The sequence below is a fragment of the Lepisma saccharinum genome, chromosome 19 (assembly GCF_977018435.1).
Source record: "Lepisma saccharinum chromosome 19, izLepSacc3.1, whole genome shotgun sequence".
Lineage (NCBI taxonomy): Eukaryota > Metazoa > Arthropoda > Insecta > Zygentoma > Lepismatidae > Lepisma > Lepisma saccharinum.
In genome coordinates this window covers 51,584,455-51,608,476 of record NC_139247.1, presented here as the reverse complement: position 1 = coordinate 51,608,476, position 24,022 = coordinate 51,584,455, and the positions used below count along the sequence as shown (strand labels likewise).

Below are 24,022 nucleotides of genomic sequence, written 5' to 3'. Positions count from 1 at the left end.
CATTTCCACGAGACGAGACAGGCCAAAGTCTCGTCTCGTGGGCAACACTAATTTTTAAGCTTTCGGAAACATAGTTGACAATCGGGTACCTTCACAAAAGGTGGTTATGTTGGGAAGGGGGAGGGGGGGAATTCAGAATCCGAAATGTGCGGCAAGACACATGAATGGTAATGCCAAAATTGACTACTTGCACATTACCAAGCCTCCACGGAGTCCAGAGATATAAGTAAAAGAAAAAATCACACAATGCAGGTCACCTCCACTACAGCGTTACACATGTGCAAGAGAGTGTTTATGGACGCAGAGCTCTCCCCTGTTTAGGTAGGTTTTTTATTTACTTCGCTTTTATCTCTGTCTAGATTTGTGTTATTCGCAACTAATCATTATTAAGCAGATCTGAAATGCACCATTTGTTTTGGGCCTATCTGCGCCCTGCTGCCCCCAGTGTGTGTCATAATGCACCAACACAGCAAAACAATTTTGAAAATATTGGTAGGCACTTTACAGTGACTCACTATCATGCAAGCCATTCAAAGGGAGCGAATAATCTTGTAAATAACACATGAGTCAGAACAAAAACAAAACTTGATTCCCAAGTAAGTCAACACCTATTTTGCCACAGGAGAGAAACTTGATAAGCATGAAAAACAAATTCTAAACGGTGCAAATAATATACATACGACTAAGATTATATATATATATATATCTCATTGGATGTTACAGGGCGATTCTTTCGCTACAAGGCCCTGGAAATGTAAATATCTCAAAGGCTATGCATTTTATGTAGAACATACATATGAAAACATAACTTGATCCATGACAAACATGTCCATATTGCAGAAGGCGTGGAAAATGTCGAACTCTATGCAGACTTTTGTTACTTAAACATTTCCTTTTTTGGGGTGGGGAGGGGCGGCTTTATTCTTGATGATGCTCACTGCTTCTTACTATCACTATGACTTAATTCAATATAAATAAAAGAAGCATAACATTTATAAATACTAATGAAGCTTTCATCAGGCATGACAGTAAGGTATATTTAGTTTTACTTTGATACTAGCCTTTCAATTAATGTTGGAAATCTTAACAACTCAATTTATCAATAACTCATATATTACTTGATGAACTGCAGGCCTTCCGATAGTGTACTGCTTATGCTGGCACCTTGTCATCAATGGGTGTCAAGTTTGATGCCCAATAAAAGCACATTACACAGTGGCTGTGTTATAATTTAAATAGTATATCCAGTCCTGACTAACCTATTTCAGCACAAGGTTGGCTTAAAAGTAACAAACCTGGGGATTACCAAATCACAATCCTATGCCAAAGAAATCAAAGCATTGTGTGCTCATGAAGTTGTAAAACAACATCCAGTATCAAAGCACTTCATAGAGAAAAGCCAACTCCTTTTAACTATTTCAAATTCAGGTAAGAATTAATCGAAAATCCCTACAAAGGACTAGGCAAATGGCTATAAATCTTGTAAAAACAAAATGGAAACTTAGGTGAATGTACCATATTAGTATTTTTGTTATTTAGCATCGTTCTTCTGCCATTGCCACTTTGACCAGAAGAGTGTCTCAGCTTTAACATAAGAAAAAAGCATCTACGATAATTTGTTGAAGCATTTGACCACATACTTCCTTGTCTCCATGTTGAATCATACAAGCAAGAATATCCATGTCAGATTAATGAAAAGCATTCGCAAAGGAAGCTAGAATGTACAGTGCATTCATTTTGGCTCTGGGCAGAGATAGCACGTAAACAACTCTTGTAACACAGGTTACAACTCATTATGCAATATAAATATAATTGCCTACATGCTACAGATATGTGTGTAAATAAGCGAGGTGTTACGGGACGAAAATGCCGGCATCTGCACCGTGTCACGTGCTATCTCGGCTCACAGCCAAAACGAACGCACTGTACATATAAGTTCATAATGTACATAGTTATACTTACTGAGGTAATTCACTTGAAAATAAGGGCAACACTTACAAGATTCCAAGTTTTCTGCTTATAACTTTTGTTTAGATAAATTTACCAATTTTCATTCAGGAACTCTGTGTTGCAGTATAAAAAAGTTGTATGCAAAACATTTATCAAAAATAATCATCTACATTTATGTTAACATTGTGAAAATGCAACACAGTCTTGCTTGGAGTAATCCTTGTCCTGTTTAAAAGGAAGTACACCAACTGTTCAATGTAAAATAATTTAACAGGTATATGCTACAACAGTGAACAAAGTGGGGATAATTTCCATAAAGCATTGCTTCCCAGCTAGGATACTTGCATAAGCATCACTCCACCAGATTTCTTCTCACTGCCAGTGTTTGAAATTAGAAGTCGCAAGTCAAAACATGGGCCTAAATTTTTGTTTGCCTAACAGATTCTATTAGGTCCCATTTTTTGCGACTAAATATTTCAGATCGCTATGAAAAAGGTAAAAATTTTACATATTATCTTGAATAATTTATGTCATGAAACATGGGTTATTGTTATTTTATTTTCATATTTTGAACAATGTGAAATTTGTTTTACATTCCTTTAGTCAATCGGTTTTATACTCTGCTAACTTCATCACTACTATGAGCGCAATAAAATACTTGTTTAAAATGATGAGGGAACAACCAACAATCTCATAACCTGGATTCAAATCTAGGACCTCTTGCTTCACAGCAGTAATCAATTTCATGTTCTTGAAGTTGGGGAACTAGGGATACTAGGAAAATTTACACAAAGCATCCCAACAATCATGTGCAAGGCTTCAGCAAGCATATCACCACCTAATAATTTCCACTTCAAGAGCTGCTTATACTGTCAAATACTTCAATGTGTAATGAAATATCAGCAGGACTTTGATGCATTGTGCTGACTGAAAGATTTCACCTTACAAGACATAATTCAGTGTGAAAATAAAGATTATTTTAAATAATTCCACATTGTATTAATTTTATTCCATGCGTGCAAAAAACATAGAAATCTACAGGTATGACTCCTGAACATAATAGCTGTGACATAATCACATTTTAGCAACTAAATTGTCAGCTTTGGCACATAAACGTCATGCATAAAGATACCAAATAGCTGAACTACATTGCATAACAGCCATCTACGGGTCAGGCCCTGTCAAGCAGTTTTTCATTGAGTCATGAGTTGTCAGTGCATCAAACCCCATTGCTGCAGTATTCTGCCTTTCGAGACTGTAGCATGGTACTTCTTTTCAAGTAGCATCGCAATTGTCCTCATGATCATGTGTCAACACCAAAATTTTGGAGGTTCTAGCCTGGGACCACTTGCACCGAAGGTAAGAGTGCCAACCATTTGGCTACACATCAGACAGAGGATGTCAAATAAAACCTAAATATTCAAGCCTAGTTTTGAACCATGGTCACCATACTGATTCATGCAAGCATCCCTTACCCACAACTATCCCTAAGTTTCAAAATAAGTAAGTCAAGTAAAGTAAATAAAGGAAACCAGTATCATTCAACAAAAGCAGAAAGCTCACCAAATACCATATAATAAGATTGTAATATTTGTTAATTTACATGTGATTAGAGCATCTTGCACCATAAATAAGATTTAGGTTGGACTTACAGTAGAATAGGTGAAAGTAAGCGAGACAGTTCATGTTCCATTACACATGGTTACAGTTCCTTCCATTATGACCATTTTGCACTGTATTATTCTATTTAATGTATCTATCTCTTTAGACTAATATACAGGGGATGGACAAAAATATGGAAACACCTGGTATAAAACAGGTAGCCATTTCAGTTAGTTCAACGACCGGTCCGTGCAGGTTATCGTGAATCATGTCGGAGCTGACAGAGTTTCAAACAAGGCAAATTGTGGGTGCGCGTATGGTGGGAGATTCCATGACGAAAGTAGCGGAAATGTTTGGTGTAACAAGAGGCACAGTCTCGAAGATCATGACTGCCTACGAGACTTCCGGAAAAACTGCATCAGCGAAGCACCAGCGTGGACGCAAGTGTGTGTTGCGTGACAGAGACAGACGCACATTGGGTAGGATTGTGGCCAAGCAGAAGATCACCACGGCTCCAAAAGTCACTGCTGAGATGAATACCGTGCTTACAAACCCTGTTAGCGTCAAAACAGGCAGAAGAGAACTCCACAAGCAGGGTATTCATGGCAGATCTGCAATTCCCAAACCACTCGTGACTGTTGACCATGCTGCTAGATGGAGACAGTGGTGCAATGCCCATAAAAACTGGACAATGGAGCAGTAGAAGACTAATCTGGTCGGATGAGTCATACCTTACATTGTTTCCAACTGCTGGCCGACTGTACGTGTGGAGAATGCCAGCACAAGCTTACGATACAGAATGTCTGTTACCAAGAGTGAAGCATGGCGGTGGTTCAGTGATGATTTGGGCAGCCATCTCCTGGTATTCTGCTGGACCCATCATCACCCTGCATGGACATGTCACTGCCAGGGACTACGTAACCATTTTGAGTGACCAGCTGCATCCCATGGTGCAAACTTTGTTCCCAGATGGTGATGCCATGTTTCAAGATGACAGTACACCCTGTTCATACAGCTCACATCGTCCAGGACTGGTTTGATGAGCACAAAGATGAAGTGTCACATCTGCCATGGCCTCCACAATCGCCAGACCTCAATATTATTGAGCCCCTGTGGTCGGTTTTTTGAGACCAAAGCGCGAGCCTGCTACCCATCACCAACGTCTCTACAACAACTTGCAGCTGCTTTGGACGCAGAATGGTACAACATTCCTTTGACAACCATACGGGACCTGTATTTGTCCATTCCATGTCGACTGCAGGCCGTTCTGCATGCTAAAGGTGGTCCTACTCGATATTAATAAAGGTAATGTGCATTTCTGTAGGTGTTTCCATATTTTTGTCCATCCCCTGTATGCTGATGATCATGTCCACAGTGAGACTTGAACATGGAACTGTCAGTGAGGAGATTGTGAGTCAAGCACCCCGTGCATTCATGAACTTTTCAATGTTTATTTCATTTTGTTTACAGACTCACGAGCTCCACTGAACGCTTAGTGGTAAGACCACTGCCTGTAATCAAGGGACACACTGAGTTTGATGTGTGGTGGAGGCACATAATGGTTCGGATCCCACTTTAGACTGTATGTCCAGTCACAATTGGTCTATCTGCACATAAAGTAGACATAAAACAGAAACTCACCAATACAAATTTATGTGAAATATGGTGGAAAAATTAAGTAGGAAACAGATTCAGTCACTGAAAGAATAGTTTGTTATCGTTGCTGGTTTTACCTTGGACTGTAATCAACTACTGTTTGTCTATTCTTGTACAAACTGCCATAGCTATGAATAGATACAAAGTTAAGACACGCTGTGACTGGTTACTGGTACCCAAGTTAAATGTAATGAAAAAAAATAATAGAAAATTCCTCTACAGTTAAGATGAGTAATATATTCCAAAGAAATAAACAAGCAAAAAAACCTACAAATGCATTTGTGGGTGCAACATGAAAAATTCTCTCTCACTGATGCGAGAACTTTTAGTTGCACCTGCACATGAAAAACCTCTGTCATGGTGACAGAATAGGACAAAGAAGTAACTGATATTGCATCAATGTTCGAAGTACGGGTGAATGAGGTGGTATCCCCTCTCAGTTAACAAAGTTTTCATAAAGCAACCCCCCCAGCTGTCTCATTACCATAGGACCATCCCCACCAAACATCCACCCATATGCTGCATTGAATATGTGGCAAAATGTACGCACGTGGATTCTCCAGAGGAGTAACATCATTCGATCAGACATGCAAAGCTAGTAGTTAGTAACACAACCAAGGGCATATTTAGGAAGGTGGTCTATGCCCCTTCCCCCCCAAGAAAAACCTACCAAGTACTAAAATTAAATAATGAAAATGTACTTCTTTCGCATTTGTTATATAATCGACGGTTATTTGCCTTGAAGGACAAGGCCAAGGATGATTTATGCTGACTACTTATGATAATATGCATAAAATATTAATCAAGAACTTTACTTTTCGTCAACATCACGTAACAGTCTTTTTTTGTTATTCAATAAATATTTAATTCTCTATCTATTTGAGGTTAATTTCCTTGCCAAGGCAATTGTTTATACATAAATTTTGGTGATCTTCACTACACATAAGCTACATAATGAATGTGTGCTGTTAATTTCTAGATGTATGCAGTATTTTGACAAGAAAATATAAATTTACATATTTTAATTAATATTGTTTAAAAATATCATACTAATATAATCATTATAGTTAAAAGAGAGTAGTGCACATGAAGGGGGCAGTAAGGATTTAAAAGATAGAAATTAGAAATAATATATGTAACCTTACTCTTTTGAAAATCCTGGGCACAGCACTGAATGTACAGGCCTACCAAATAATCCCCTACCAGAATTATCTTATACTTTAGACTGATGTCTAGTATATTTAAAAAAAATATGTGTAAAAATAAAAACAAAAGGAATATTTTTGACTCTTCAAAAAAGTATGCTTTAAAGTAGGGCAAATGTCCTATCCTGATCCTGACTGCAGGAAAATGCATGCTGATTTTTGGGTTCATGATCAGTCATGAAATTTGGAATTGTCATGTATTAACCTGTAACTGGCATGGTGTGGTCCCTGGGACCCGCAGACTAGAAAAACACTCCCATTCTCTGAAGCAATAACATTTACTTCCGTCTACTTTTCGGTAGCTTCATATTTTGGAATATCATGTAACCTGCTGGCGCCACTTTGCTAGCTGCATTTTAGTTTCAGAGCAATAGACACCCGAGGGTCCCACGGACCATGCGATGCTGTTTGCATAAGTCTTTCGGCAAGGAACCTGGTGTGAGAATCAGAGTTGACGATCCGTTTTTAGTGAAAATATTCTTGAAATAAAAAAATAAACTTGAATAAGTTGCAAGCTGAAGTAATTTATCAGATCTGGAGTCTGATCATAAAAGTGATAATGAAGTACTTATCTCCACTGATTTTCACCAGGATCAATTAGCTTTTCCCCCTAAATTTTAACATTGTGCAGATTTTTTTTTTTGCGTGATTTTGTTTTCATTTGGTACCCACATGATTTTTTTTATCTTACAGTCCCTGAAAATGTATATACAGAGCCATTTACGAAAAACGAACAAGTTTTGTAGTGTTAAATACATTGAGTAATAAAAACACTAATAACAGAAATAGTGGACAAAAACTTATCATAATTCCATAAAGAAGGTCCGAAATAGATGATAATTTGTGAAAAAGTTCGCTACGGTTTCGATAACTTACAAAAATAGTGAATTCAAGTTTGTGGTCCACGCCAATTGCGTTACAATCTGGCACCACACCAGTTACGGTTAAAAGTATTTAACTTGAGAAGGTCTATCTAATTTCTTGCAAATGACAATTTTCATTCCAGAAATTGCAAACAAGCCAAAAAATAACTTCAGGGAGAAATAGCAGACAGAATTTGAGATTTTTCCAGTGTCTAAGCCCCGTGACAGGTTAAGTTTGCAGCAGGTTTTATGTATTAATCCGTATAAAAACGGCGCTCAGCATCTCCCGTGCCAGTTTTGCCTCAACCGCCGAGCTGTTCATGTCACAGACAGTGAGAAAATCGGCAGTATTGCAGCGGAACTATATTCTGCGTGCACCTTTGGGTCTATACATGCGAAAAGTTGCTGCAAACTTAACCTGTCGCGGGGTGTAGAAACTATGAATATTTCATGTACCAAAAAGTTCTTGATTTTGATACAAAATGGTGAACCTTTCCCACCTCAAATGTCTGGATTTAATTGTTTCCATTCCACATACTCCTACTTGAAACACATGTGGTAGTGTAATTAGTTATACAAATTTGGTACCCAACATTCATTTGAAAACTAATTTTAGAACTGAAAATGTGTTATTTTAATAAAATTTGCAAAATTTCCTAGTAATATATTAAATTTACTGTAAATGTGTCCTGCAGTGTTGCCATGCAGTCTAGGGTGCAAGCATTGGGCTCCGGCTACAAGATGCATGCCAGTGTATGGGACCAGTGGCCACCTACTATCGTGAGGAAATTGGGGAGCTACGAATAAGTAACGTAACCCGGTAATGGAAACCTGCAAAACTAACTGGGGATTCACCATGCTGACCACATGTCACTGTGCAACAGGTTGAATGATCTCCACTACTGGTGGATGTGAGGCTGGCATTTGGTAGGTCCTCACAGGCTGTTGCACCATGGGTTATTATTACTGTAGATGTAACTGTGCCTTACATCCTAACTTAAATGTATCACATTTTGGGATGTGGTAGCCCTAAATGTGTGGCTTTGGTGAGTATCTGAGCAACTGAAGACGAGCAGAGGTGGAAGTTAACTGAATATAGGAAATTAAAAGAACCATCCGTGGCAATGAATCCATACTTTCAACAAGTAAAACAAAATTTCAGTGATATCTACCCATACCAACTCTTGATAAATACTCATTACTATGCTCAATAAAATTAGAGAGCTTCAGGAAATGCTTTGATTAGGAAAGTGAATGGGGATGTCATAATATCCCAATGCTTATGCAAAACTATTGGAATTTCTGCCCCATCGAAAATGTTACAACCACCACAGGAAATAAAACTTTTCAAAAGTGGACAAATGAAAATGAGAATAAAGGTAATCAAATACGATTGGCAGATTTTTAAAACCTTTTAACAATAAAATTAGTAATTGTCACTATTTAGGGAAGAGGAAGCTGAAATTCTGTTCAATTAAGTACCTTTTTGATTGGCTGTACAGAAACAAAATTAGTAATATGAATAGGAGCTCTGTACTATTATCAATTGTCATTGTTCAGATGTATTAAGCCCTCTGTTCCACAGGAAACTCTCCGCTTTGGTCAGTGTGACAAAATATTGTGTTTAAAAAAATTAAAATATTTTGTTGTTTCATTAATATTTAAAGAATGGGATTTTGCCCCTGAATGGGAAGCAACCTATTTCAAAAGGTAAGGGAGATGGTAAAATTGGACATTGTGAAATTCTAAGAGCACATTTTTGAATGTGTGTTACAAAATACATTTCTCGGTTCATTTCTCATTCAGAGTGCTAACCCAATATCTTTACCAGTAGTAATTGATGAGTCCTGGTGTTTGTGACAGATTATTGTCAATTCCATTATCTTGTTCATTTGCAACATTTGTTAAGTTAGACTAGGGTGACCAGATTTTCTGAAACGAACAGTAGGACATCCATGGATGTGTAAGGGGGGGGGGGGCTTGCAGCTATAACTAAAAGAGCACAGGATCAAGTACACCTGCTCCCCTCTCTCTCTGGCAAAGAAAAAGCCATACTGCTTACATGTCTCCTGAAATATTACGTGAAAATTTTCAGATCTACAAGTATTTATTTGCAAAATAACAAAATAATTAATTTCAAAGATACTAACAGTTTCACAGAGGTAAACAATTCGTCTGGATGTATTGTAGGACACTATTGAAAAAATGACATACTTGTTTTTTTGGAGTGTCATCGCAGACTGCAGGAAATGACCTTAAAAAAAGGACTGTCCTGCAAAAATCAGGACATCGGAACACCCTAAGTTAGACAGTACAGTTCAATCTCACTCCTAAAGCAAATGTTCATTGCCCCAGTGGCGACTCATGGCTTTTTCGGAGTGTAGGAAGAAGTTATGGTAAACCAAGGAAGGTTTGAAAAATGGCTTCAATTACATTCACACATTTTACTTGTACTACACATTGCATTTAGAATGTTAGCTGCAGGCCCATGCTCAAGGTATGGCAAGGGGCCCTTTTTCCTCACTTTGAACTACAATATATTTATATGTGAACCTATAAAATCGACGAAAATAACATTAATGATATTTCAGATTTTGCAAGAAATTACATTTTCTTCCCCTTATCTGTCGTGTGGATTGACGATATTAAAAAATGCTGGTTAAACTTCGAAATTATGCTAAATTGTTTAAAATGGAGCAACAAACGACATGGGTTCAACATCAAACTTTAAAAGGTTTGAGAAAATTGTTTACCTCCAACTTTCTCCCGAATTCTTACCATAAAATCTCCTGACAAACTAAATCGGGCAGGATGAAGAAGACGCAGAGGATGGATCTTGGCATGGTTTTAAAAAAGGTTTCCGCTGGATCGGCATACTCCCTTTCGTTTGAAGCATGTGCAGTGGTGAAGTACAAATAAGATTTGGACATAATTTTATTTTCATTTCCTGAAGACATATTCCTTTGAATTCGATTTGCCTCTCCCAGGGATTGGCGTTTGCAGATTATGCTAGAAACAGTGCTAAGTGCCAACAAAGATCAAATTGTGCTTGGTTTAATAACATTTTGTTGGAGTTGGCATCGCTGATTGAGGAAAGTCTTGCTGGTTCCTCGATCTTCGCCCATCTTTGTAATCTTCCCCCACACCCCTTCCACCCCCCACCCATCTGTCTGTAGGAGGACCGCCGGTAAAAAAGCCCACGTCCATCGTCTTTGGACTGCTACTGGATTGAGCGAGAGCAGTCAATTCCTGACTAGCTAACATAGGCAATTGTACGTATGGATTGCACTCATAATTTTATAACACGCATTAAACTCCTAAAAAGTAGAGAACTGGAAATAAGTAAAAATGAACTGTAGGAAGTTCCTCACTTCCTACATGGAGGAATCGCCCCTGCACTGTTCCACTTACCACCCCTGCACTGTTCCACTTACAATGCTGGTTGAAGACTTGGTCTTCACTTGCTAGAAGATAACGTCGTCTACAAGGAGTTTTACGACTATTATACTCACTCATGTAAGTATTTTATACTTTTTATACTGTGAATATATTTAGTGAGTAAACACCAAAATTTTCAAAATGCCATAGTAATATGCAAAATAAAACAAAAATATCTAAAAAAAATTACAGAACTAGTGGAAATTTTAAGAAAGTTACATTTGGCAAACTTTCAGACCATGCATCATGTAGCCACATTGATGCATGGTACCATTATGCAAAACATTTTGGTGTTGCCTCAAAAACAATAAATCATTACGGCTCGGGTACCCTTTTCTACACCCTCGATTTTTCGCACATTTCACATATTATCGTTACGAAAATTAGTTCTTCATAACATACGATATTTCTAAATAGCGCGGAAAGTCATTTTTTAAGATCTACGTGCTATAAAACTTACGTTTTTCAATATTTACATTCCTTATGTAACGTCGAAACGGTTTTGCAGCGATTTGATCATGGCGAATCTTGGATTCATGTCACAGGCGCAGGTCTGAACATTTTCTTCTTCTTCTTATGTTTGACTTCTGCAATGGGATAATTTGCATTTTTTTCTTCTTATGAATGACTTGTGCAATGGGATAACTTGTGATTTCAATATATTATTTATGTAATTTATTGGCGGTTGAGACTTATTGCAATTCTTTTGTGCGTATTGTTGAACGGTATCCTCAGCGTGTGTAAATACGTTATCTTGTGGAACATCGTGCACATTTCTTTTCGGCAACTGTAGGCCGTTTTCTGAATGACTTGTGGGCTGGGATAATTTGCGACTTCTTATTTTTATCATGGAACGACGGGGTAGGGCAATATTCTGTGGAAAAGGACAAAAAAGACGACTTATTGCATACGACTGACTGCACTTAACGACTTTTAGTTTCAACTTCCACCTGCAATGCCTGGCCTTGGGGAAAAGAGGTAAGTTAACTTCTCAGCTTTACTTTCAGCATTAAATTTGGCTAATTTTTGTTTCTTCATGAGTCAATGCGACAAAAGTGAGAAATAGTGTTCGGGGCAGGTGACACCGGCTAATTTTTAATGCCTTGGTAAATGTGCGATAACGCCCGGAAACCTTTCACTTGAGCCCCAAAAACCATCCACGGATAGCCCCACAAACCATTCACACAAGGTTAGGTTAGGCCTGTTAGGTTAGGTTCCATTAGCACTCAATTCACCCCTAAATTCATCGAAAAAAGAAAGCGCGGCGAACATAGTTAAAAATACGTCCGAGCTATTGCAAACGACAAAATCGCCACTTCAAACGGCTGTAGAGTCGTAAATACTTCTTTCCGCGCTCCAATGTTTTTTTATTCAGAAATAGGATCACATAACCTTCATAATGAAAGAAAAAAAAATTCAAAATTCGAGGGTGTAGAATAGGGTACCCGACCCGTAATTACCACTTGAGAAGTTTCGAAAATTTCATGGGAGTTGTATGGTCACTGTATCATAGATTAAAAAAAGAACACTGTGAAATATCTCTTCGGTCTGGTCCCATTCTACTACTAATGGCTACTAAGCAATAATGCTTCTTGGAATTTAATAAGTTGGTAAAATTTCCACAGTAATACCACAAACATAAAGAAAATTGTGCGAACAGCTTTTCCTTTTTTACTAAAAAAATAATCTTAAAATCAATCACAAGAAACGAGCACATTATAAAGGCTGATACTGAAGGAACTGTTGTCACTATTGTTACAATTACAGTCTGAATCCAACATGCCTTGGCACACACACACACATACGTAAGAAGCATGTGTACAAGGGGGGGTTCTAAATGATGATAGGAACTAGTGCAACTAAACCCACACAAACAAGCCAACCTCAATTTAATTAATTTGAAAATGGTTTTCTACATAGGCAAGCATGATTCGTTACTAGGAACCACTATTATCTGCTCCGATTACTATCAATGTATCAGATACTTAAAAATCCTAATTGTGCTTGTACTACTTATTCATTCAACAATTTACAACTGTGCTTCTCAACGCACTATTTTATTTAGCATTTATCGAAATTACATTCTCTTTATTATCGAGTTCTCGAACGTAAGTGAATATGGCGTGTAGTATAGAAAGGTTACACTGGGTTAGGTTAATTGAGAATGCTGCAACAGCTCCAACATTACAGTTAAGGGTCTCACTGCAGAACATGGGCTGCTGTTTTCTTAAGACACCTGGCGTTCATTCATTTCTGATAAATGATAAAATAACCCACCGCAAATTAATTTTACACTAAACGTATCACAAAACAATTTAAACCGTGAAGAAACTATAGTATCTTATAATCGGATAGGAAATACACTGGCCTGCATAAAATAAAAACGAAGCTTTTTTACCTTTAGTCTTCGGAGTTTGCCATCCCTTGCTGCGTTGTAAACAACGTTCTTGAAGTCCATCTTGCATCATAACATAGTTAGGGGTCCTAGGACCAACAGAAACTGAAAAATTAACGTACACAACTATCCTTTGCTACTGCGTTTCACGAACTGCAGAACAAAACACAATATGGCTTTGACTTGGTTCCAAGGACGACCACGAAAGGCGCTGATGCAGGAAACACTTGAGCATCGAACTCCACGTGGACTTGACAAGTGTTTGACAGGTAAGGCGGAGCAAATTCAAGTTCCTGAAGCGTTATTGGTCGAAGCCTATGTGACGTTTCCTTAGGGCACACCACGTGGGATATACGCCATTACAAGCAAACTATCTGGCGGTGGCGGTGGTGGAACAATGGATTGTGCGCGTTGGATGTGCGAAGATCTGACATTTTTGTGAAATTTGAATTAGGATGCGCGAATATTGCTCTCTGCGTTGGAATAGAATATCGTGAAGCAGTGTAGTAGTGATAAGAAGAAAGTTTACTTCGACAACTTTGATTTTTTTCTTTTTGTGCTTCATACTGACAAAGGTTAAAGCATATTGTGAGGGATTCGGTATTTTCTCGAGAAGACAACATGGAAAGGTGATAATGTTTAGATGGCCCTGTGTCGCTGGTAACTGTTGAAGAAAAATATTTCCGGCCGGGCTGTACTTGACACAAATTCTTAATAAAACAATGTATCCTACCCCTGCAAGGCATCCATCTGCTGCGGTAAGTTAACATTCCTTCAGTAATTAACGTTCTATTAGTGATACATTCCCCTCCCCCTATTTAATTTGCATTTTGTTCATGTAGACCGGAAGAAGACAAAGAAGTGGTTGCTGAGAGTAGCAAATGCATTCAGGATATTACTTGCTGTTTAGTTTATTACTGAAATTCCGAGTATGTAATGTTATTGTCGGTTGAGAATAACGGACAGCTTGGTTCGAAAGTGAAATGTGGTTTTCTTTCTCGTCAGATTTTGTCTTGAAAAAATTGTATATCGTCTTGTTTGCTTAAGATCATTATAGAAAGTAGGGCAATTAAGACACACTGTTTTTCGTGTTCACCGAAATTGTCTGCCCAACCGACCGCAACAGAGCCTCTGTATTGCCCCTCTCCTCCTCCTATTGTTCCCCACCTATGTGTCTCCCCCCCTATCTCCCTTCATACACCTCTTTCGTGGTCGAGCAACAAGGTCCGGGTTGGCAGTCCGTGATGAGCCGGCCGACTGTGGTCGCCTCGCAATAGAATAAGATGGCCAGGAACAAAGGTTCGTGCCTAGGGCGCGTGGAAAAAAATAATAATAGATGCTTAGAGCAAGAAGAGAAAGGGAAGTGCTTGTTTCGTGTATGTGAGGAGACTCGATAGTAGATGAACAAAGCATGAAGTCAATTCGTCTCGCATGATATCCACTGCTTGTGGAACAATGCCTTGCGATTTTCTTGGGTATTTCGTCAGCGATTTCCCAGAATACTTTCTTGTGGGCCTATTTTTTTTTTTTAAAAAAAATATATATTAAGGTTTCAATGTGTGCGATTTTTTAATTTTTTTTTTGCAAAAGATAACGTAATATTATCCCGTTTAAGATCTGCGCGGGTAAAGGAGTGAACACGACAAACTGTTCTTTCGTGATATATTTATATTATGAGTGCTTTCTCATGATGGTTACAAAAAACTGCGCGCAGTATTTTCCCTTGTCATCTTAATGGAGTCATGTAGAGCGCAGGTAATTGCAAAGATGGTGTAATTTTAGTAGGAATCCACTTGCTTGGAATCTAATAAGCGCGTTGAAGTGGGGGGAGGGGGACTTAAGGATGAAATATCCTAGCATTTTGAGTATGGGTGTAACTTGGGACCTATTTTTTTTTGGGGGGGGCAGAATCAAAATGTATTCTATCCTATAAAAATAGTGTCCACGACTATTTTGCTAAGTAACTGTTAAATTTGCAAAATCATAAGAAATTGTAATTACTTTTCGTCATGTCCGAGGAGGTTAACAAAGTACAATTAACTTATAAATGTTAATAAACCTGCTAAGTTACGCCTATAATTTTAAGCACTTTCAGAAACTGATATCTAATATGCTCACCATCAAATATCGGACGTTCCAGGGATGAGGTGGGTTTGAGATAACTATTACAACAACTACATGTGAAAACTTAGTTTGCAAAAAGTATTTGAAGAAAATTGACAATAACGCGGGCTACCTTATCCAATTATTTATATACTTTTATTAAGTATATACAACCAAAAAGAACCGAAGGAATTAAACTACTCTTAATTGTAAATACTGGTCTTTTCCGTAGGTGTTAAAGTAAAATCGATTTCTCAAGTTTTAAAGGAGAAGTTAATCACCTGGAATTTGAAAACCTGCAGTTGTTAGTCTGGCATATCGAAGATAACTTATTATTAAGCCGATAATAATAATGATTTATGTGCAGTCATTTTATATAAAAGAAACTTTATACCACATGTAAAGTGTTCCTTAGTGTTCCCACCTACTATGTCTTATGAGAACCATTTATTGTTTTGTCATGGGGAGGGGGTGTAACGTCCTTTGTGAGCAAGTTGATCATATTATATTTGTGTTTATGAAACATCATACATATCTTCTGCAGGGGGATAAGAATGCTTTCTCTTTGCTTATATTCATTATCTGTTTAGAGCATAATGAATCTTGTTTGACTGGAGTAAGGCGTGGTAGTACAATTATCACGTGGTTAATCAATTAAATAATACACTGTGAAATTGTACCAGATTCCATAATATAGGAGATGGTATTAAAAGGCAAGCAGTGATGAGAGATGGGACAAACGTTTTTACCCGGACGGTACATTCCTGTGAAATTGAAATAGAAATTGTACACCTCATATGAATACTGGCCAGTGTTCGAAATTAGAGGACAAAAGTCCACTTTTGGCGAGTAGATAGAACCTGCTTTGGACGTACAGGTATTTACTGATTTCTTACTCGACGCGTTCGTTGGTTGACCTCAGTCACTACTAAACTCGAGACTTTGTAATTTTAACTTCCAGAATATGCAACATGGCTTAACCATTTAAATGTAACTATTGTCAAAATCCCTCTAAGAGGAGCAATGTAACTGCAGCAATTTTCATTTGGGATATCATATGGAAAATAATTGACGAGTGGATGTAAATAACTGGAAACCTACAGAGAAAAGAAAATCGATCTATGTGATTTTTTTGCGTACTTTTGTACCAATTTTGGCTAATTGAGACTGTGGGTTTATGAATAATGATTACATTAAATTGATGGAGCTTCTTGGCAAGGATACGAATCCAGGACCCTCGGCGGCGACTTTGTACCTCGATCACAACGCCTTCGGCCGCCCAAAATTAAAGCATTGATGATGAAAAGAGCGGGCATCCCCATTTGGTCATACCCAAATTTTTGAGTAGGCCTATTACGTATTTTTGCCTTAATCAATTTATTCTTATAATCATCCTTCTTCATGGTCATAATTAGCCTGAAGAGCCTAAGTACATTGCACAAGTAAATTTGGCGAAAATAGTTCCTAGTTCCACGTAGGAAAATTTAGAACTGGACCTTGTTTAATTCATGACTGTGGAGAGCTGGCAATTACCATGCCTCTTCATTGTTTTCGCAATATATACAGGTTTGTTTGGAAACTGTGTCTGTTACCCATGATAGTTTCCATTTAAAAATGTATTGCTCTGTGCATAAAAATCTTCAGAAAATCGTATGTAAAACAGATCCGTTGAACGATTCTGTGAAACTTTGATAAGGAATGTGTTGAATGCCGGATTTCACATTCTCAGTTGTAATAATCAGTCATTAGTAATCCCTGTTTATCCTGACCCTGTGTGAGTGCTGTCTGATGGTTTCAAGAAGTCTCTTGAATGATTGATGCAATCTTGAATTATGCTAGTAATCTGGCCGCATTGTGATTACAGTTGGAATTATTCTTATCAGACGCGTGGTGTGAAGATGATCATTGGACTTCACTCAAGGAATTTTCCCCCACTTAGGAAACAAAATAATACTTATTCCATATCTCCTAGGTTCTTTATTGGATTTTTATTTGTTTTGCATTCCAATGACTTTGTTGTAGGTAATTTTTGTTATTGTGGAGGAAAGATTAGTGTAGGATCGTTCGTGGAATTGGCAGTGCGTATATTTGCTTGTGGGTGGTAATAGTCTTGCTGTGGAAATTATCCTAGACAAAGAATTGAAAGCAGCGTTGGTAAGGTTATGACATGAAACGAGCAGTGCAACAAAACAAAAATGTAATTATGATAAATCAGTGGATGACTTAGTTAGATTTGCGTCCACGCCGAAATATTATGCGGGCTCTTAGTCATTTTAAAATATGTTTGAAACCATGGAGTTACTGCCCCTCCCCCAAGAATCCTCTCATTGTAACTGTTCGGTTATCAGTATCTAAGTGGTATCTCATATGTGCAGGTGCAATTAACTTGTACGAGGAAAATGTTATGTTGTGAGAATACGGACCAATATACATGCTTATATTACACATAGAAAGAGATGCTTGATAATAGTCGTTTAATGTAATGTATTTTTCCATATATAGTGTTGCCCACGAGACGAGACTTTGGCCTGTCTCGTCTCGTGGAAATGCTGTCTCGCCTTGAAGACTTATTCAAGGTGCTGTAACCAAGGTCCGTGAAAAGTTCTTCCACCCTGCTCGAAGGCAGGGAGGAAGACTACGATTCGACAGGCCTTGCATAATACTTTTCCCACATTGTTGGGGTAAGGGGAACGCGTCCCCCAATTAGCGACGCCTGTTGTTCTGTTCTGTCTTTCTCGTGTACGGAATAGCTTCTTCAAACTTTGTGATAAAACTGTTTCACTCGCAGTTTGGACTATCATGGAACTAATAATAAAATTGCTTATCCTATCAATTACTCTTGGTAGAAAATTTACTTTGGGAATGTCCCTCGTATACACGCTAAGATATTACTCCCAAATTGACTACGCCCCCCTGACCCGGTGCTTCATTGTCATTCCAGCTAATCTCTGGCACGCGTGACACACCCCCTTCCCTCCACGTTAACGATTTAATGGCAAGTCGAACTCGTTCACCGCCGGGATATGGCACGAAAACATTGATAATTTTCTCCCGTTTCAATATTAAGGGACAAGTAATCAATTTTATTTCGGGCTGTGTGTGTGTGTGCATGTTCTCAGCTGTTTTTAACAGCTCGTCATTTCCGGAAATGACGAGTGTGGTGCTCTCTTGCACCCTCGGTCGTTTGTCGTTTCGCCGCTGGAAGCAAAGGATATGGATTTCGAAGCTGATCTATGCGAGTTTTCATTTAGCAAGGAGACAAAAGATCCATCAAAACTGGGATCTTTGCTTTCACTGCGTTGATGGACGTGGCGTTTATTGAGGTAACAAGAGAGCAGATTCCAAAAAATGCCTGGTGACAGTTGAAAAGTGGCTCCTCTAGTGGCAGAAGCGACTCATTGGCGTTGACAGTCGAAGCTCGCGTTTCGAAAGCTGTGAAACTTTTTAGCACGTCTTCCCCTCTCCCCTCTTTACACTCAAGTGATTGGGGAGGGCTTTGTAACGAGTACTTTCGCAGTGTACGGTTGAAAATGATCAAAACTCTCTGCAAATTGTTGATCTTGTGTGTTTGTGATACGAAACGTATTCATGGCATAGTTTCGGTGCGAGATCAAGTGCAAAGAAGTGGCAGGCTCTATGCGCTGACCACGCGTCGGCCAATGAAAAACTGTCTGGTAGCTCTGGCCCTCGGAGAGCCGAGACATTGCCCTATGGAATTGAGTCTGTGTGTGCTTATTTGACGTCGCTTTTCAACATTTTTTGATTAATCGCCACGATGAGGATGGCCTCTGGCAAAGCGCGTTGACTAGCGAGTCCAGTGATCTTCCTACTGCAGGTTCAGAGTTCAAGTCCTGCCTAGCAAGAGTGTTTCTATGTCAGTACCCCTTCGCGATTTCGTCTAATTATTTGTCCTCTTTCCCAAATCGCGATTAACCTTGCTGGTAACCTGAGATCGCTTGTTTGAATCATGTCGCCAAAAACGGTACAATTCCTACCAGGAGCGTATTTTCTAGGCTAGAGACAAAATACAGAAGAAAAATTGATTAGAAATTGTGTATAAAACTGTTCATTTTAATATGATGGTGATTCTGTGGAGTTGGCAACTTGATTTCGTAAGATTTTGCAACGTGGTCGTCTCAGGAATAATGATTAGCTATTAAAGTATGTCAATTAATTAATGTTGATATTAATACATGAATAGTTAAAAAGACGAAAAGAAAAAAAGCAACCCCGAATATTTCACTTGTAGATGGTTTCGATCCCCTAAACCCCTCTCTAAACACGCTCTTGACTCCCAGAAATATTGCGCGAAGGAATATTGTACTTATGGTGAAGCAATCAAGAATGCTGCTGTGTTAACAGTGTGGGGCATTATTTTATGAATTATACACGGCGACAGCTGAGTTTTAACTAATATGAAAGTTCACAAGTCACGTGCTTTTGTTTACATTCACTTCATCCTTACAGTGGAAGTAACAACATAGAGTTCAGGAAACCTGGAGCAAATGTTTCCGGTTTCCATTGTCGCTTTGGTCTGATATCTCCCTAAGGCTCTTTGTACTGTGTTTTTGAAATACCCTGTATCGTACTCTTCGGTTCCCTCTGGAAAACTGGAAAAATGCAGAAGATCCTCTGTCTATGTTCGCGGTTTCTGGTCCAGCACAATAAAATTAGAATGGGAACCGGTGGCTTTGTCTGCGGCGGACGGCCGGAGAGCCCAGCCCTCCCTCCACAGAACCGCGGAAACCTAACTCATTTGTTTGCTGGCTCCCGGAATTGAACCCGAGACCACAGACGTGCGGGGGAAGTTGGCTTCGGACTGGATTTCGCTGTTGGAAAATTTCTTTGCCTTTTGTTTTTTCGGAGGGAGTGGAAAGCCGGGGCATTCTGATGCGCGTTCCGGAGGATGACTCTCCGGGAAATTAATTTGGAATATGCACTTTCGCTTTTCGACACGGCTCGCCTTGTTTGCATTCAGAGTATGTCCTTTGTCTGAAGCTGCACAGCTGCTTCTTGAGTTGTTACTAAGCAGTATATCATTTCTATTTCAAAAACACTGTAGAAAGTATGATGAGAGGCATTTTTCATTGCTTTTTCCTACTTCACTGTACTGCTAACTCGAATGTTTCGCTCTTTTTATTATTTGTAAATACATAAATATTTATATATATATATGTAATATATATATACCTGGCCAAGGATATAAATATTATATATAATTGATAAGCTCTGACGTGTCCAAATGGTTGTCGACCTCCATGGCTGAGTGGTTAGCACGACGCCTGGGGTCCCGGGCTCGAATTCTGTTGAGACATGGATGTTTGTGTTTGTCTGTCCTGAATGAAAAAGTAGATAATAAAGAAGCTGATACGAAAAGGTTAGATAAATAAAAAAGGGGAAAAGTACCACATGGAGGCTTTCTATTATTTTCAAAAAATGTCAGTGCTCTCGCCTGTGTTGTGAGCAGTTGCATGTTCAATCCCACATCAAAATGTCAGTATTAATCCTGAATCGTGAGGATAATTGAAGAGCTATTTGAATGCAATAGCAACGGAATCAGTTTCGAAAACTAAGAACATACCGGCAACGGAACTTTTTGTCAGTGGTTCTCAAACTTCCTGAGACCTTGGGCCGGGAAATTATTTTTTAAAAGTCGATGAACCCATCTCAACAATTTTACTCGTAACCATCTTCTTGCTTTTTTTGCTTTATACATTAATTAATATGTAACCCTGAAATTAAACATAAATAAATTGTAGCATAATCATAAAGACTAATGGTTGGATTGTGTCTAAGCTTGGTGACAAATTTAAAATTAGGTTGAAATCAGTTGTTAAACCGCTGGATGTAATCAAATACCGCAGATTACTTAATTTCGTACGTTGCACGGATTTCGGAATTGTCCAGTAACCTCTTAATTTATTCCCAATCGCGGTTCGTGTTACCACACGGTTGGTCGTCTTGCGTATATCACGTAAGGGTTTTAAAACACCTTTACACACGCTGATGGGAACTCACTGAAGCACTATAAACCCGGAGCGAGCATTACGCAAATGGTTATTCGTTTACTGCTCTTTTAAAACTATGCTTGCGGTTGAACAAATATTTTAACGAGAGTCGAAAGAGTTTCATTGTACTTTTGAATGTTATGGTTGAATGTGTTTCAAACACAATACAATTCCACAAGTTTGACGCCTACACCTTATTGTCAAGAAAGAACTGTGGTAAGCAGTAATAAGTCGTACCGTTTAGTATAATACTGACTAAGCCCTGCGACAAGTTAAGTTTGCAACAACTTTTCGCCCATGTAGACCCGAACGTGCGCGCAGAATATAGCAATACTGTCGATTTTCTCAATGTCTGTGATATGAACGGTTCGCAAGGGAGATGCTGAGCGTCGTTCTTGCGCGGTTTAATACATAAAACCTGCTGCAAACTTAACCTGTCGCGGGGTAGAGCTTCATCGGTTGGTGTAACACATTGTGAAGCAAGGCTTAGTGACACGCAATGATACAACCATGGGCATTTTTGTTTTATTAGTTTCGCAACCATTCATCTTCGTCGCGATTAACGCAAAGTGGTAAGAAGTGACGTAAATAACGAGATTTAAGCAGACACAGCGTGACTATAATTACTAGTTCATATGTTTCTGGGGGGGGGGGCACAACAATCAGAACATCTCAGGTTCGTAAAAACATTGAGAGATTTTATTTTTTCACTTTGAATTTGGAAATTTGTGTATTATGAAAACTGTAATGTGTAGAATGAAAATATTTCTGCAAGAATAAGACTTCAAGATATAATGAAGAGGACTATTTTCTCCTTATCATTGAAGATTGGTGGGGGAGGGATATCTTAAATGACACACAAATATATTAAATTATAACTTACAATAATATGATGTACATATATTTGTTATTTGGCCGCGGTGGCTCAGTCTGTAACGCGTCTGACTACCATGCTAAAGGTCCCGGGTTCGAGCCCCGGCCGGTTCAAATCCGGGAACTTTTCTAACCTTGGCGCCCACCCAGCGTCGAATGACATGGGTACCTGGGGGGGGGGTAAAGGCGGTCAGGGGCGTGATGCTGATCACATCACCCCCGCTCACGACCGGATCAAGAAAGTGTGGGGCGTTACCCCTATACGCCTTCACGGCGTAGTGCTAAGCACAGGGGAGCACTTTACCTTTACTTTGTTATATTTGTTATTCCATACATATTAATATATATCAAGGAATGTATTTGTTACTTTGGATGATGGGGGTTTAGGACAAGTTTATTAGATTACTCCCCCAATCAAATTAACAAATTTCTTTATGTATCTATATTTAATAATGTTTATAATTTTAAAAATTAATATATGTAGTAATTTACTTTTTATATGTAATAACAATAAATGTGTACATCATAAGTTATAGTAAATTAAGTCTTCAATAATTTCGTACCATGTGTGTCTATGTAGTTGCGAATTATGTCGTAAGCTGCCAATACGAATCTATTCGAACGATTGATTTCAGCGAACCGGTTCATTTATGAGCAACACAGCATTACTGACGTGTTCACAGGTGAACTCGGTCTGCGGAGGAAGTTCGACAGGGCGTACGGAAACGTACATGAATTTTAAATTAGCGTGCACTTTAGAGGCCGTGGCCACAGTTTCTGAATGCGCCCTCTCCTAAACCAGGTACGATGGATTTGTTTAGGGCTGGATATTTTGGCCGGCGGCTCCTGCGGTCGCATGCGGTGGTTTCACAGAGGAAGAAGTAAAACCGAGTAGTTCATTTAGAAAGTTCCGCTCAGAATGGTCCGCCCGCAAAATCCGAAATCCTTCTGCTGCGCTGGAGATTACATGAAGGTTGGGAAAAGGTGGGCTTCTGTGCTGATAAATTTCGGGGAAAAACAAACCGATCCCCATGAATTTAGAATGAGCGCTAATTGCTTGAGGAGCGGTTATTACTATTTTAAGTTCACCTGGTGATATTTAGCAGGCTTTATCTGCGTACTCGAATATACTCGCAGGCTGGAACGTTGCCAGTGAATTTGTCCATGCTGGGGAACCGAAGTCGGGACTGGTTGTATGCTGTTCAGGCTGGAGAGGCGTTCGTTGTCTTGATAATATCTGGGTGTATGTTGAAGTTATCCACCAATCCCAGACTTCGGAATGTAATTTTTCAGATGTAACAGTGTAACGTCCGCTTTAGGCGAAAGCATTTTTCTTAACATTTATGCCATGACCAAAAAGCTACCGTGTAAAGTGAGAAATGTTATGGCATATTTCATGGCATTTCCCAAGGATAGGGTCGGTCCGAATCATTTTTCGTAGCGTAACCAATGAGAAGCGTGCTCTAGGTCACGAGTGCAAACGTAATGGTGGCCGCGTGAGATGTAAACAACGTATCACTTCACACTTTTAAAATAAGATAACTATTCAACCGAGAGGAATATCGCTTCGTATGAAATGGTTTTAGGTAGAGAAGAATGGCGCTGATTAAATACCTTGATAATATCTAGGCGTAAGGTGAAGTTATCCACCAATCCCAGACTTCGGAAAACAATTTTTCGGATGTAACAGTTGCAGTTATTCTTTTTGAAATGTAACACTTAGTTCCCCCTGCTTAAGAGTTACTTCTACATTTCCTTTATTCTAGATCAAGGGTGGCCAAACCACGGCACTCGTGCCACTAGTGACATGCACAAAGTTCGACACATATATAAATGTTATAATATGAATTAATGGAGTATGTTGATACTGAAATCAAGTTACATGTAATAAATTTGGCATTAACCCGGTTTGAATCTCCCCTTTAGGCA

General features: G+C 38.8%; 2 protein-coding genes across 7 annotated transcripts in view; one reads left to right on the top strand and one right to left on the bottom strand.

Moving 5' to 3' along the window:
• The window catches only part of LOC146002860 (protein fem-1 homolog CG6966), a 67,494-nt gene extending 54,204 nt beyond the window's left edge, over positions 1-13,290 (bottom strand). Inside the window, exon 1 of the mRNA XM_083140860.1 lies at positions 13,113-13,290. Coding sequence (XP_082996986.1) covers positions 13,113-13,172 — 60 coding nt within the window. The 5' untranslated portion in view covers positions 13,173-13,290. The remainder of the gene's footprint in view (positions 1-13,112) is intronic.
• Positions 13,291-13,479: 189 nt separating this feature from the next.
• Positions 13,480-24,022, top strand: part of gro (TLE family member transcriptional corepressor groucho) — a 210,774-nt gene continuing 200,231 nt past the window's right edge. For all 6 annotated transcript variants that reach the window (XM_083140858.1, XM_083140857.1, XM_083140855.1 and 3 more), the window contains exon 1: positions 13,480-13,867. In XM_083140858.1, the coding sequence (XP_082996984.1) occupies positions 13,832-13,867 (36 nt within the window). In that variant the 5' untranslated portion in view covers positions 13,480-13,831. The remainder of the gene's footprint in view (positions 13,868-24,022) is intronic.